The sequence below is a fragment of the Coloeus monedula genome (genome assembly GCF_965178545.1).
Source record: "Coloeus monedula genome assembly, chromosome: 1".
Lineage (NCBI taxonomy): Eukaryota > Metazoa > Chordata > Aves > Passeriformes > Corvidae > Coloeus > Coloeus monedula.
In genome coordinates this window covers 131,922,795-131,939,271 of record NC_138781.1, presented here as the reverse complement: position 1 = coordinate 131,939,271, position 16,477 = coordinate 131,922,795, and the positions used below count along the sequence as shown (strand labels likewise).

The window sequence follows — 16,477 nt, the reverse complement described above, 5'->3', positions numbered from 1 at the left end:
ATGCATTTTCAGTGGTGGATTTTTACCAAAACTCTTGCCATGGATATTAAAGCCTTCCAGGCTCTCTGAGCATTTGCATGACTCCTTTTATATACTAAACCTACATGAACATGAATACTGTATAACCTGAAGAGGAAAGAAAGTCCAGATACCTCTTGGTCTTGCTTAGGCTGAATATGAACAAACCCCAAGAAGTGTGGAAGTAACATTTCTGGAGAGAAGCATCCTGTGCCCTTACTGCTATCACTCAGCATTCAGCACTAACAAATATCTCAGCCTTCCCTAAGGATTTTATCTTCACTTCTAAGAGGAAAAGGAAGACAACACAAATCTCAAATTCAACTTTGTACTTTAGCCCAAAATTATAATACTGCATTCAGATACTCTTATCTGAATAGACTGTATACTTGATGAATTTTTACTCCTGAATGATACCATTAGAGACTTTTGTTAAAGATGTTACTATCACTTCAGTGCCAAATTACGCTCTTGTCTTGCACAGGGAATAAAGGAGAGTGGATTTTTCTTCTCTGCTATGTATTTTGCATAGAAAGAAGGATAAATGGAATTGCCATTACCAAAGGAGTACAGGAGCTGTTCTCTCCCTGCACTTGAGACATAAACTACAACAGCAAGAGGTCTGCTCCTCTCTGGCTGCTTTCTGAGAGTGGGGGAAGAATGCAACATTTTATTAACCAATTTTCCTTTGTGGGATCTCTTATGGGAAGATTGCAGCCTTGCATACACATGCAGATCTCAACAACCTGTGGCAGTCTTGAGGTCTTATGTTGCCACACTTCATGTTCCCAAAACAATTAGCAATGGAAAAGCACCAAGAAGTCATATGCTTAGGCACAGGAAAATGAAAAAGCTTAATTAGGTCCTGCAGGCAGTATAATGAAAATGTGGAAACAAATCTGTTACAGAAGATAGATGAATGTGAGGCTGGTGTGCAGGATCAAGCCATCTGTAGGCAGCCAAAAGTAATTTAAATTGGTGTTTTGACCAACTCTGGCTGCAAGACCCATTAAGGGCACCCATGTGTTAGTTTAATTGTGGTTAAGTCAGCATTTCTTCTGCAAACATTACTGTATTTTAAAAGCCTGGTGGATGCAGCTGTCTGGGTTAAAACTTTAGATACAGGTCCTGGCACATTCTCTGTAAAAGAACTCCCCAGTTTTTGTGGGACTAGGAGAAACATCTATTTGATATTGTACCAAGGAGGTGGATGTTGGCTTGGGCCCCTCCTCAGAACATGGTGGTCTAACCCTCTGATGCCCTCCTTGGGGGTGGACAAAATACAGAAGTAAAAGGCAAAAGTAGCACACAGGGAACAATTTTGGAGGTTTTTTCTATCTCCATTGTTATGAAGTTGCATAAAAGAATTCAAGTACATTACAGGAAAATTTCTGAAAGGTTCTGGAAAAAAGCTAAGTCAATTTGTGCAGATTAGAATTCCCAAGAGGAACCAGTTTTAGTGACAAAGTCACGTACAATAACTATGTGGATGTAATGTGTATTCACACCAATTTGCTCATATGGAAACAAATCCAAACCCTAACCACAATACTTCCTCATAGGCAGACATCCCCAAATATGTTAAAATTGCCAGCATGGTTCTTAAGATCATGATAAGAACTACAGAAATAGGATTTACTATTTCATGGCAAATAATATAACTCCTAATATTGTCCTTTTTATTTGGTTCCTGGGTTTTTATACTTTCAGCTTTGCTCCTCAACCACAATGGCATGCAACTTCTTTTTTTAATCTTAAAGTTGAGATTCTCAGGTAATCACTTCATTATGAGAGTGGAGGCCCCAAAAAACCCAGCTCAATAGGACAAATTACAAATTGGAGTAATGAAAGTTATTAACAGAAGAGACTGAATTTGGTAATGAATTTGGACATTTCAAAGCATGCAAACCAAGAGCCACACACCCTCCAATTATTTTCCTATAATTTTGAATTGGTAGAAAGTAGAAACAGCAAGCAATTAATTAAAAATGTACTCAAACAACCCATAGTTTCTTTATGCTACAGAAAGCAAGACATATTTCAGTCCTGTTTATGCTAACTTGTTGAGTTCTTTTGATCATAATTTACATGCTTTCTTGCATGTTAACTTTAACTCACACTTCAGAATTTGAAGTTGACTTTTAGTTCTGCAGTTCATACAACAGTTTGGAAGTTACTGATAATTACATGGTAGAACTAACCCTTAAATGGATATTCTGTATGGGACCTTTTGTCTGCAGTTTATATTGTTGATAGCACAAAGTATGGTGTGAAAAAAGGAAAATGAGAGTGAAAAGATAAAACATAAAAAGATACAGTTCTGAAGGAAAACAGGGAAGGAGAAAGTTTTTGGAAAGTTTTAAAGAAAGAAGCTGAAAGGAAAACAGTGCATGAAAAGTGAAATTCAGACTCAGAAGCAAAATATAGATAATTACCACTAATACATATATTAGCCTACATTTTATAAAAGAATGGTACTTTTTTAGAATATGGCACATTTAAAAATAATTTTTTTTAGAATGATGAGTTATCACTTTAATATAGAGAACGTATAACTGTTAAAGTGGCTGTGGCACTATGAAGGCAATGGCTGAAATATGCAAATCAGTGCAGTGTTCTATAATTAGGCTAAAAATGTGATTTCTTTTTCTACGTCATAAATTTGATTTTATTTCTGCTATTGAAACATTATATATTTTTTTAATTCTCTATCAATTATTTTTTCATGGTTTAGACAAGTGGTATAGATGACATGTAGAACACTTTCTGAATAAAGTCAGTGAAAATAAATTAACAAACCATCTACCTTTTAATGCAACATTTAACTCCTACCTGTATTTTAGTATAAGTTTTGTTTAGTCAATAAGAGAAAACATACTTCTTAGTATTTTTCTGGGAAGAGAAATATCCATGGCTACTGACTTTATTATCTAAAACCTACGTTTTCTAAGCTTAAGTATAGTAAATAAACATAATGTTGAAACAGGATGTTTATGCTCAACATAATCTCATAAATTATATTGTATGGTTGTTGAATATATAAATATCCATGAAAATATACATATTCCTACTTACCCAACGGACAGGAAAGGCTCCTTTGATTCAAGTCTGTCAAGTGAATAACAAAAGTTTTAAACATATGTATTTATTGTGTTTAAGAACAATTATACAATGAATTTAAAACAGCCATTCTCAGTATCAAGTTTATTTAATGGCACAATTTAACATGAATAGAAGGGCATGATTCATTTTACTATGAGCTTAACTCTGAGAAAATCCCATTTACCTAATGAAATTTGGTCTAGAAATCAAGTATTTACAAAGCAGCACATCTAGGCCCTTTATATTTCACAGATTCAGATGATTTGTGTAGATATTTGCATAGAATGGCTAGAGTGAACAAGAAATACTTTGTTCTTTTTGTTGCCTTTTTTTTTTTTTTTAATTTATGATGTTCAGGATTAAACTTTAAACATGCACTTTAAAAAATTTTTTTTTGGTTGGTTTCCAGCATCCTATGCTCATATGACATGATCACTTCACCATTATGAGAACTTCTGTCTCATTTGCCAGAACTGGCCTTGTGCTGGATCTGGGTGTCAGATCCAGAATCATGCCCAGTTCTAAACCCAGTGGTTAAAAGTGCTCTTCCACTCCCTGCTGTTGCTGCTGTCGCTGTGAGGAGATGCAGCACCTGCACACTGGCAGGAGCCTCTTCTACTGGTAGTTTCCATCCAGCCAGGATAGATATAAAAGTCCTCATCGATGTTACCAGGCAGTGTTTCTGCTCTGGTATCTGCAACAGGCTGCCCTTATTTTCTTAGTGTGTTCTAGCTTCAGTGAGTTTACAGGATAATTAGTATGTGTTTTTAGGATCCTTTATAAATGTGTTTAAAGTTTACAGCTGACTAATTTTGAGTGGTTACATGACATGCAAAAATGTTCCGTTGTGATGATTCCCACTGAGCATATTGTGTTAAGAAGAGCAGCAAATAAACACCCTGGTCATTAATATCTCTTTGTAGCCTTTAAAAAAAGTGTTTCTAATGCAGCAAAGTGTATCATGTGTGGAACTGAACATTTCATTTATGAGTCTGAAGCCAATTTAGTCCCACAAAGAAATACTTGAAATATAATTAATTTTAAACAACTATAATCAATTGTAAAATAAAGTACAGTAAATAATAAATGTTTTAAGAAAGTCCTCTTTGTAAAAAAAATGAGTACTGTTGCAGTTATTATTCATTCAGCAAAAGTTTTGTGCAAAAACTCACAAACCAATAGACCAGTTTAGTTGTTACCACCATCTAAAATCCAAAATGTATTGAAAACACAGTCCCTTTTCTGTTGTCCTAATGACTATAGCTCACCATTCCATTTCTTTCTGGGGTTGAAAGCCACATGCAACTAGAAGAATAGAAGAGGAAACACTGATGGCTTTGCATATACCTGGAAGCACAGTAGAAGCCCAAAGCTGCATGTCCTTGTGGTCAGGGGGATGCTTATCCAAGGCAGTCCCAAGAAAATCTGAGCATGCCATTCTCTGTGCTTAGGCAGAGCTGCCAGAGAGCAGTAAAATGACAGGGCCCTTCATGGGGGTGTTTCATCCTTCTCCTGCAGGTTCTGTGCACTAATGTTACTCTTTTGTTTTCTGCCTAATGAAATGAGCAAGTCAGGGGAAGCACTCCGTGTTTGGCTGGAGAGATTCACTATAAGCAAGATGAGCAAAGAACGAAAGTCCCAGAACATATTTACATACTTCATAATACAGAAGTTTTGTGTTCAAGAGAGACCTGGCACTATCTTGATGGAGGACATTCTGGTGGATTTTATTTGAAAACAAAAAGTGTGTGATAGAATGCCCTGTGGACAAAATACTGCAATTAAAAATCTATTTGCAGTCCATTCTCAAGCTGGAATTCAATTTGATTTAAATAGTGCTGCCCTAGGTTTGACCTCTCTCTATATTTGACTAAATGGTTTTAGATAATTTGTTGCATTACTTTTAATTAGTACAAGTGTTCCTCATAGTGAAAGAATACAATTATCTCTTGGCCTTTTATCTGGTAATTCAGTATATGGCAAATTATTATAAAGGTTTAAAACCACAACACAATATGAAATAACATCCTATATCATCTTTACTAGTGACATTTATCAATACAAAAGGATTTTTACCTCTCTTTTCAACCTAACATACGCTGAATTTTCCATGCTTTTGAGGAATTCTTGCATAATTAAATATGTGTTGCAAAAAGAGTAATCCTGATAAGTTTAGAGAAGGGCTCTCATAACATCCAGGAAAAATCTTAAAATGGAAACTGTCTCCTTTGCAAAAATACATTGAGTGTGCAAGAAAGTTGCTAAGTTGGACAGTAAACAAAGGCAATCGTGTTTTAATTATGTAGGAATGGTAGTGAAGCAGGAGAGATTGAGATTTTTTCTTTCTTTCCTGAAATGGTTTTCTCATCAGAAAAGATCAATTTGTCAATATGCCAAGGCAGTACATCAGTTTGAATAGGTTGGAGGGAAGCTAATCAGTGGCACGACTGGGACATGGCAGATTGAGGTAGTGCTTCCCTTTGATTCTGAGCTAAGATTTTCTAAAAGATCTGACTCCCTTACCTACATATAATAGATAAGTTTTGCAGGAGGAAAAAGAGTTTTTACACTATGTAAGTTGCTCAATTAAAACCAGTCACTGTAAACAGGCATAGGCAATTGATTACTACCCATTGATATGCTACAGTACTGTCACAATGTGTTTAAAATAAGGATCCCACAGATTTCCCATTTAGTGTTATTCCCCTTGCAACCTGTCTTGGAGAGACACTTTACAAGGTCTGATTAACCCAATTGTGCATTTTATCATTTTCTTTGGTGCTAAGTTTGCTTACATAAATGGCAATTATCTAAATTCCATCTTTGACATGGACTGAACATCCAGATGGACAAATTTTCAAGGTTTGCAGACAAACAGACAGGGGAACATGGCTAGACTAAGGGCGTGTGAATTTCTCTTTGACTTGTAAACAAATCATGCAATGACAGGAATATCCCAAAGTAAATTCTACTTTACTTGCATAATTGTTCTATTAAGATTACAGGCAAGACTTCTGCATTTGAGGCCTGACCCAAAATACATAAATCTTTATAATTACTTGTTAAAGAATTCTCTCCTCTCCTTCCCAAAACTGTTTACAGGACAAAGTGAGTAACAATAACAATATCAACGCAGTGCACAAGCAAATCGATTTTAACCAAGGATTCTCCAAGTTTATTAATTATTAATCAATATATTCTTCCTTGTGGTGGTCACATAATTTCATCTTTAAGCACTTAGTAGGAAAAACACATAGAATTTAAGGAATTTGTTAGAGTTCTTATTCTGACTTGTTGAAAAAACAAAACTGTCTGACCTGCATCAGAGAACGGGGTCAGGAACCAACATTTTTTAAGATGAGTCATCATTTTGTGTTACAACCTTCATATCAGAATTCCCAAGGAGGATTAGCTGAGTGTGTTGCTGACATCACACATTTTCTGTTTGACTATAAAAAGCATGAATAGTGACTGCAGTTTTCAAGGGGATTGGAAGCATTCTTATTCAAGCCAGATAGGAAAGTCAGGACAACTGAAAAGCATTTTGGACTTCAGTATTGTGTTAATTAATATTTTGATTGACTGATGTGGCTGACTTATTTACCAGTCAAGTATATATTTTTTGCACTGTACAACTTTAGGAACCAAAGTTTTAGCAGAATCAAGGACTTAGCAGAAATAGGTGTAGTGAAAGAATACTCAGATTTATGGCTCACCCTGTTTATCAATGCATTAAATTTTAAAATGACAAGAACAACTCAAAGGACCTTTCAAAACAAATTTAGGTTTCCATTCACAGTAATCAAACATGGATGCTTTTTTCTCTGCATGTTGAGTTTGTGATTTGAAGTGATCAAAAAACATCTTTCTTCAGAACTTTTAAAGCAGTGTTAAATATTGTCATCTAATTTCTTTTTAAAGCATATGCATTATAACTTTTGCTACATCCCAATATTTCTATTCAATGCAAGCAAGCCTAATAAAAGCATGATTTAATTTACAGAAGAAATACAATTTCATATAACTTCTGCTACCTACTGAGTCTGAAAGAACAATTGCTGGTGTACACTAGGTAATCCTTCCTTTCTGGTTTCTGTGACTTAATTTCAACCCAAGATAATTTTCGTGGACATTGTCAGTAACCATTGTCACACAGAATTAGGTAAGAAGCTCATTTTGTCTTCTGAAGCTACCATAAATATCTTTATAAATGTTGGCAAGTTTTATCAAGAAACTCTGTCATATTCTGGAACAAATAAATTGTAGAATTATTGTATAGAAGACCTAATCTATCAGAAGTGTTTCAGAAAAAGAGGGAATGGAAGAATAATTTACAGGATTATCTCAACTTTTACAATTGTTCCTAATAAATTTAATAACTTCTGCTCCCATCTGGTGGTTGACATTGCAATTGATAACTCTGATTAGAAAAACAATAACAACAAACTGTTGTTTTCATGAATATTGCATAATGTCAAATACTGTATTAGTTTTTGCTGTGCCTCAAGAAGTTGCATTCCACAGAGCCAAGTGCCTCTGTTATTTATTGAAACATAAAAATTCTAGCACAAAATAAAATACATCACTCAAACCACGGATGGAAACTAATGTACTGCAAACTCAAAGTGTCATTTCTCAGTGCAAACTTAGTCTTTTGATGCAATAACTGACTTGGTGGATAAAAGATAAGACGGATGATAGGCAAGACTTAGTCTCATTTTTAAAGCTCTTGATATTTCCTGATATGAGAGTCTCATAATCAAGCTGAGAAAATAAAATCTAACCCCAGCATGATCATGAACAAAGAATTATGTCAACGGGAAAGCAGGCCACATTAAATAATAGGAACACTCAGTGTTATTCTTTATTTAGTTTTGGTTTGAATAAATTATTTTTAAAAAAGGTGACTGCCTGCAAAATAAGTAACAAAAAGCTGTTTTCTAATCATTTAGTGAGTAGAGTGAAAATCTGAATTTTTTTTGATAAACTGAAGAATTAGTCTAAATTCAGTGTAGTGAAATTTTTGAAAAAGAAAAGCAGAGTGAGAATTCAAGAAGAAGAACATTCTATATGTATATGAAATGAAGGACAACTGGCTGCATATTGCAAAAAAAAGGTTTCAAGAGAGGAAGAACTGAGTAACAGGAGACTGCTAGTTATGGGGACATATTAAAACATCTTTCCTCAGAGCTGATTGAGAAGTGTCCTTTAATCAGCACACGCTTCCTCTCTTCTAGTCTCAGATCATAGTTAATCAAAGTTCAAAACGGAAATATTCACTGTGAATATTCAGTGTGCTAAAACTAAATTTTACTAATTACTGAAGAATTTATTCAGTAAGAAAACTGCTACACTAGTAAGCACTCCAGGGATAAACAGATTATCAAATAAGATTATCCCTTTGGCTACCAGACTCTCTATGCAGATCTATACATAATCCTTCATAGATATATAATACATATTTAGTCCCTTATGAAAGTATCACAACACATTATACATTCTGACTGATTAAAAACGATACCTTTTTTCTAATATTTTGTGACTTTTGACTAGGTTAATTATTTAAGATTGAGAATAATTTAGATCATTTCTTGAAGAATTAGCTTTTCCCCAAGTCCATGAGGAAAAAGTTGTACCCAGAAGTTAACTGCCCAGGACATCTGTAGGTGATATGGATGTTACACAGCTTAATTTCTGGCGACAGAGAAAATTGAGATTATAGTTGGTCCCCATGAGACAGCTTGATTTGAACATTTTCTGTCTAGGAATGTTTCTGCTCACCGTTGGGTTTGGTTTGCATTCATGCACTTATTCTGTATTTAATATGCTGCAAGACAGAGGTGTCTTTACAAGTCTTTAGTCTTTTCAGTATTTTGAAGTGGAAGAAATGGAATATTTGGCCCAGCATATATTTTATATATATATATATATATATATATAGCATGATTTGTAAGCATTTCATATGTCTGGACAACAGAAAATATGTGCAAGGGTTTTTAAAAATTAATTAAATTAAATTTTATTTTATTCTATTTTTTAAAAACACTGCAAAATCACCAACTATTGATCCAGTGCATTTTATTTAGCCAGTTCTACTTAGCACCTAACCATGACAGGGCAGTGCCATAGCACTATCTGCAGGAAAAGCTTTTGAGGGTACACTTAGCACAGGACGCTGTTGACAATACCTGATGTCAGCCTCTACAGATGTGTAGCACATGTACCAGACGTATCAGGTGTACATGGCACATGACCAAATTTAGCTCGTTTCCTAGCAATATCTGAGTCTTACATCATTTATAAACATGAAGTTCTCGACATACGTTTCAGGGGCCTCTAGGATTTTTTATCCCATGGGTAGTTAGGATAGATAACCTTTTAGCCATTAGTTAGCAGAATGTAACTAATAATCTGTTTGGAGTTATCTTTGAAGTTTGACAGTTGAAAAACTGAATAAAAGGTATCTTTCCCTACAGAGAGGAGATGCTTTAAAGGGAGTGCCTCTTCCCTGTACTAATTTTCACAGCAGCAAGAGGTTAGGATGAGACTTAAACCAACATATGCAATTGTCATACATGAAATCCCTATTTGTGCTTGGTCTTTGCATATTAAGTGCTTTAATTAATTAATTTTGAGTTAAATATTTTTAAATTGAATCTTAAAATTAACCCATCAGCCCAGGTACAAAAATCAAGTTCCATTATCAGTGTTTTCAATTGTTCAAAGTAGTTTATTAAGAGAGTTGCACCCTTCCCAGTTAAAAATTCCCCAGTTAAAAATTACCAACTTGCTCCCTTCTCAAACTTCAAACCACCTATACACTATAAGAGTTACCTTTCCTGTGTTTACTGTATACTTTTACAAGTGTTTTAAGATGTGTTGGATGTATTTTAATACTTTTTTTAGGTGTTTTTACTTGCATTTTGGTTCCAAGGCCAAAAAACCCCAGTTCTAACAGGCAGCAGCTATTTTTAGCCCCAACAACCATTACTCCGCAGGCAAGCTCCATGGCAACCTGAATTTTAACGAAGGCATTTTAGCTCCCTTATCTCAACTAATACCACCCCTCTGACAATGATAGCCATTGGTGGATGGAGATGATCTATCAAAGGGAAAGCACCAATCACTTTAAACTGAAGGGGCGGGCTGTGGGCGGGCTGTGGGCGGACTGGGGGGCGGAGCAAAGACACTGTAAAAACAACGAGGCAGAGAGGCGGGGCCTCTTCCTCTCTTGCTCTCTGCAGGCTAGCTGTGGTGGACGCCAGTGCTGGGCATTAAAAGCCTACTCCTATTAAGGAGCCTTTAATAATTTTTCTTCTGACTTTGGACCAGCTAAAAGTCAGCCCAGTACTGCAAGTTCTTTTTCTCTGCCTGAGGTCTAGTGCTGTCTCAGCCAGAAGATCTCAAATCCCTGCACTCCTGGGGCATACCATCTACTGAGCCATAGGATCCCAAATTTTTATATTTTTGTAATTTCTGTAATTTTTCAATTTTTCTGTTTTCAAGAAATTAATTTTTTAAGAGTTGTCTCATTTCTCACAGCAATAGTTGGTTCTGATATACCAGTACAAATGTACATTGTCATATTGGATACTGAATGCCTTACTGTTATAACATGGGATGGAAGGGCTCTGGGGGTGTGGTAGGAAAGGGTGGCCCAGAGAACTAAGGGCAACTAAAGGAAAAAAGGAAGTAGTTTCCAGTAATACTCATAAATGGGTGGCCTAAATTTTAGGCAGCAAGAAGAGAGGGAAACCTAAAAGCCCTAAGTAATTTAAAAGCTTTATCCTATCTGATTTTACAGGTTAGATTTTACTGTGTCTTCCTTTATGAATCCAAAAATTGCAAAGATAACATAAACAGTGGCACGGATTCTCATAGTTGACTAAATCCTGGTAGTATGTCTGGGGAAAACTAAATTGTGACTTGGAGTGAAATTTATCCAGACTCTACATTTGAAAACCTTCTTAGATAGTTATGGATTCCAGTTTCCTCCCATGCCACCCAAGAGAAGCCTCCTGTTGCCAAACAGAGTGATAAATTAAACTGTGTTTAACCTATACATCGCATCTGTCTGATGTTTCCAGTCATGAAGTAATTCACACTCAGATTCAAAGTGAGATTCTTGCAAATTTCCCAAACTGAAAATGTGCTCAATTTGGTGACTTCGTCCAAGAAAGCAGAGGAAACAAACCTTGAAGAATGAAAATAACTCCATGCCAGTGACAATTTTTATTTGCTTATTCCTGTGATTTTACTAGTTGCTGAATTTTGCAAAAAACTATGCTCCAAACAAAAGAAGGAATTTTGAGAAAAATCTAGGGATATAAGTAGTGTGCCTTAGAGTTTTCTTCCTCACAGGTTTAATCATTCTTTGCATGAAGTTGATTTCATCTGACCCTATTCTGCTCTAAAGCAGGGTAAGAACACTCAGGTCAATACGTACTTATCTAAAAACATCTAGAATGAGTTCATCGGGGTGGGTTGAACAAAACAGTGTTGACTGATCTAATACACACAATCAATACTACTTTGCTGTGTGGCTATTTGCAGTCCCAAATAGATGAAGGTTAATGCAGGCATTGCCTTTGAGGATCCCAAGGGTAGAGGCATAATATCCTTTTTCCCTCAATGACACTACTAACACTTTAAAGCAGTAACAGGAGGGCCACTTCTCTGACAATGTAAGATTCGTGTTTGTCATGCTGTTCCCTAGAATAATCTCACCCATGCAAAAACTGAAAAATGCAACATACATTTTTATGACAATATGTATTAGAAAATGCTCGTTTCTTAGGACTCAAACCACTTATGATTATGAATGCATTTTTTACTTTTCAGTAAAATAGCCAGTACTTTTGCCAGAAGTTTTGGGAATACTGGCAACACGATCTACCAAAAAGGCATGCAATTTGTAACCTATTCTTTGAAAAGTAAATTACATTTATGCACCAACAGCACTAAGTATCAATTCTGGCAGGGTGGATAGCATATTTTCAAACAGTATGCTCGAACACTAACAGAATTCACCAAAAAATAAACCTGCATGGTAATTCCATTGTTGCTAATTCAATGCATAATAATATGTTTCTGTTGTCCCTCTGTGGTGGTACACAGCCTTCCATGCTGTTTATAATCTTACTTAACAATCAATTTTCTTTTAAATTAAGTATATGTTAGATTTCCTCTTCTAATATCATTCATAAGACTTTAAAATGTGTTACAGTCTCTCATTTATCCAACCTTCCTTATTTATTCACAGAGTACTAAATTTATAACCCAGCATCATATTTCTGTAGCTCTTTGTAAGCCACATAATGGTGCCCTTGCAGTACACCAGCAGCTCCCAGACCAAATTACACCCTTCTGTTACATTATGTGAGAACCAATGCCTATTTGCAAGTCCGCTAAGTGGTTCTCTGAAGCACAGTGTTCTGCATCTCTGATTACTGCAGCAATTAAGGGTTTACTAAACACCTGAAAATGAAGAATTCCGCTGTGCGTTTGCGATGCCAGGACAGGCCCTCCTCTATTCTCTGTCATGAACCCTAGGTCGATTCTTTTAAGACTTAATAAGACAGTTTCTGAACAGCACTGTCTGCAAATCTGGATACTATTTCTGTGATGCCTTCTTCACTAAAACTCAAATGCAGAAAAATACCATGGTGTCAGTTTCTGATTTCTTTTTAATATATTGAAAGCACTGTTCTTTTTAGCCTAACTGAAACACAGCAGAATACCTACAGAAGACATCATCTTCATATAGAAGACAACATACAGAGTCCAAACTGTTTATTTCTTAAATGCAAGGATCTATGCAGTGATAAAGGGTAGAAATCTCACATGTAATAAGGGATAGGAATAGGGCTCAGGCTGTCAAGACTTAAAGTGAATGCATGACTAAAAGTACTATTTCTGTTTGCCTGCAGGCAAACTCACCAATGCTCTGCACCTTTTAGAAATCTACATTTTGATTCATAAGACAAAGTTTTTTTCATTCATATTGGCAGCCAAAATTCTTGGATAAGAAAGGAGTCATAATAATTTCAATGCGATCAGAAAGTTGCGAATATGTTTTCTGTTATACTGTGGTATAAACAGTGATTAAAAACCATGAAAAAAAGAAAGTTTGCAGTTAGATACCTTATCTATAGTTTATTGCTTCAGGTTTCATAGCAGAAGGAAAAAGTAAGAAAGAAAATTAAACACCAGGAAAAACCCAACAATAATAAGAGAACAGATTATTCTTCAGATTTTCTAATCTGTGCATGAATGTGGTTATGGTGTCTGGGCTTTTTTGGAGGAAGACATCATTAATATGATATCATGTATCACCTGCAAGAGGAAGAGTTCTGAGAGAGGAAGAGGGATGCAGCTCCTGTGCAGATGTGTATAAGCTGCTGTCACTTCCTCTTAACAAAGGAAAAAAAAAACTGAGGAAAGACTGTATAAATCTAAGGAATAACTTGAGGGGAGATTGCAACAAAGACAAGTGCTAGTCTTTATGTAGGACCTACTTCTAAATGGATCCATGTCAAGGACATAGTTTAAAAACTTGTAAAGGTGAAAAAAGAAAACAAACATGAGAAAAATGTAAGATTTATCATATAGTGTTGATCTGAGAGGCAAAACCTGCCCTAGTTCCCTTCTTAAGGGGAGTTAGCAGTATTTTTGATAGTGAAAAGGAAGATTTTTAAAAAGGAGAGTTTTGTTCTCGTTGTTATTGGAGTTACCACACAGATAGGAATAATATGACTGAATGAAGAAATCAAGATGCCAGTTGCATTTTTCTTCTTTTGGTCTATTTCTTTATTTGTGATTTATTTCAAAACAAAGAGAAGCAAAAGGTTTTCTCGGATGTTGCTAAGGACCTGAGATATCTTTTTGTCCCATTTCCCCCATCCCTAAATCTATCAAGTGCTGCAGATTCATACTCTGCATCATGTGAAAGGGCAAACTTAAACTCTGTTTGCCTCTCCCAACTGCTCTGAGCACCTGTATTGTTTTAAACATCTATGGGACCAAACTGATTGCAATTACACCACCATAATTCAGAAGTGAAGACCTGCATGTGCTGCCTTCCAGCAGCAGATTTTTTTTGTTGTTATTCCTATGATACTAGTTATTTGACATGGGGGGTCTTTTCTTGAAAGAAAATTAAAAAACACACAGAAAAAAGGTGATTCACATCAAATTGAATCACTGCATCTGCTGTAGCTTTGTATTTGTACCTTTTACGATTTTTAATGTAATTGAGAATACTACTTAAATTCTCAACACGAGCAAAATTTATACTGTTCAAGTAAGAATTTGAAACTAAATTATACTTTTTCTGTACAGTAATGACTGATTCAAATGTGACCACCAGCAACATTCTTTGATTAAATGAATGTAAATAGTATCCTACTGGACTTAAAATTCTCTCTATTTAAACATGTCTAGAAATGTGGGGTTTTTTATGGAAGCTAAATCTTTTGTCAGGAGAAGAACTTCAGAACAACATTTATCTTAGATCCATGCCATTACACTGAAATAAAATAGCTTTTTTTCCATGAAGAAAGGTAATCTACATTTCTGTAGAAAAATAATCACTTTGATTCAAAAGAAATATCACACTATATAGTCTTAATATGACATAGTCATAGAAAGATTATGTTCCATAAGCATAAATTTTTTTTCATTCAATATATCGAATAAAGTAGGAGTTGTAACCACAATTTGATTAATTAAATTTGATTAATTAAAGTATCAGAAAATACTTGATCAGGTTTTTCTGGACTATGTCTTTAGTCTCTTGTAGGTCAGCAATAATGATGGACACAAGCTCATTAAGAAAAAGAAAGTATAAAGGAAAAAGTTGTTGAAAATCTAGGACAGTATTCAATTAAGAAAGATGCTTATATCTGCAGTTATTTTTATTATATGGCAGGTTTGAAAATATTGATACTACACTATCAGTGGCACACTACCACAGTAACTATGCAAAATACTGCAGTGTTCTAGTAGAATAGTAATGCTTGTTTGGCACAGAACTTGTTGAGTTTATGTTAGCACTTTCAAGTGGGAGGAATGATCTCAAGAAGACTCCTAGACTAGAAGACAAAATCAAGTTGCCCATCACCATCCTTTTCATACTTTCTCCTGAAATGAAGGGTGCTCAGGAGTGCTCAGCAAAGCAACTCAAAATAATGGATGGCTCTGAGGCAAACCAAACCACAGCAAACTTTATAAACAATATTTTCAATAAATGTAAGAAGCAGAGAGCAAATAGAGAAAGTCTGCAAACAATTCTTTCAGCCTCTTCTATAAGACTGAAAACCCAAAGGAAATGCGAAATGTGCAACATAATTCTATCATTTTCATGTTAGAGATTATAAAGATAAAATGTGCTGAGGAAATTGATAAAATATTTATGTCTAAGAAAAATAAAACATTGACATAAAAAATAATCACACCATGTAAATAAAAGAACATCCCTTTCCAGTACACTAATATTAGACATTTAAATAAAATAATTTGTTCCGGAGGCCATGGGAGTTATGAAATTTTAAATTAAAGGCTGTTTAATGTAGCTAATTAGTAGCATGTGAAATCAAGCATGTTGAATATACATTTCAACTGCATTATGGGGAGAAGTGATTGGTAATGGGAAATCACTGTGCTATCTAATACCACACAGGGAGTGCTGAACTGTACGCCTGAAATTTCAGAGAACAGCTTGGAAAAAACTTGTCCTGGAGGGAAGCCTTTGCAGGATCACTGTATGCTACAGCTGGGCAATGCTGTGGGAACTCAACACCAGTGAGGGGTTCTGGTTACAGCTAAGCCAACACAGTGAGAGGCTGTTTCACTCAGTTCGTCCTGGCTTTGTTAATCTATTCACTAAATCCATTCTGTTAATTGTCTCATTCCAGAATGTGCCTTGCAGGATGGATCTTAGGCTAGGCAGCTTCATGCCCAGACACCAATAGGAATACTGGGATGACTGGGGATTGAATAACTCCTATGGGAATCTTCAAGATGCCACACTGGGCCACAGCCAATTTTGTTTGTGGCCCTCTAAAGAAGCTTGGAGTTTGGCAAGGGTGAAAATAATCCACATGGGGAGGGTTATTCTTAGATAGAACAGTCTTGGAAGACTTTATAGGTCAACTACAACGTTAAACTGTGTAGAGCAAAGACAGTGACCCTGGCACTGCCCAGTAACTCACATTTCCATTTTTCTTTCAAATCCTAGTCCCCTGCTTTCCTACATTGTACAAATATCACTTTACTCTTGAGGATTTGTCTTTGGTCAGTTAACTAGTTTTCTCATTAACTCCCCATGCCCCTTGTGTGGTCTCCAGCAGATCCCCAC

General features: G+C 35.6%; 1 protein-coding gene across 1 annotated transcript in view; it reads right to left on the bottom strand.

Moving 5' to 3' along the window:
* The window catches only part of RALYL (RALY RNA binding protein like), a gene marked incomplete at its 3' end in the record, with an annotated part of 175,984 nt that overhangs the window by 34,752 nt on the left and 124,755 nt on the right, over window positions 1–16,477 (bottom strand). Inside the window, exon 3 of the mRNA XM_082286476.1 lies at window positions 3,094–3,126. Coding sequence (XP_082142602.1) covers window positions 3,094–3,126 — 33 coding nt within the window. The remainder of the gene's footprint in view (window positions 1–3,093; window positions 3,127–16,477) is intronic.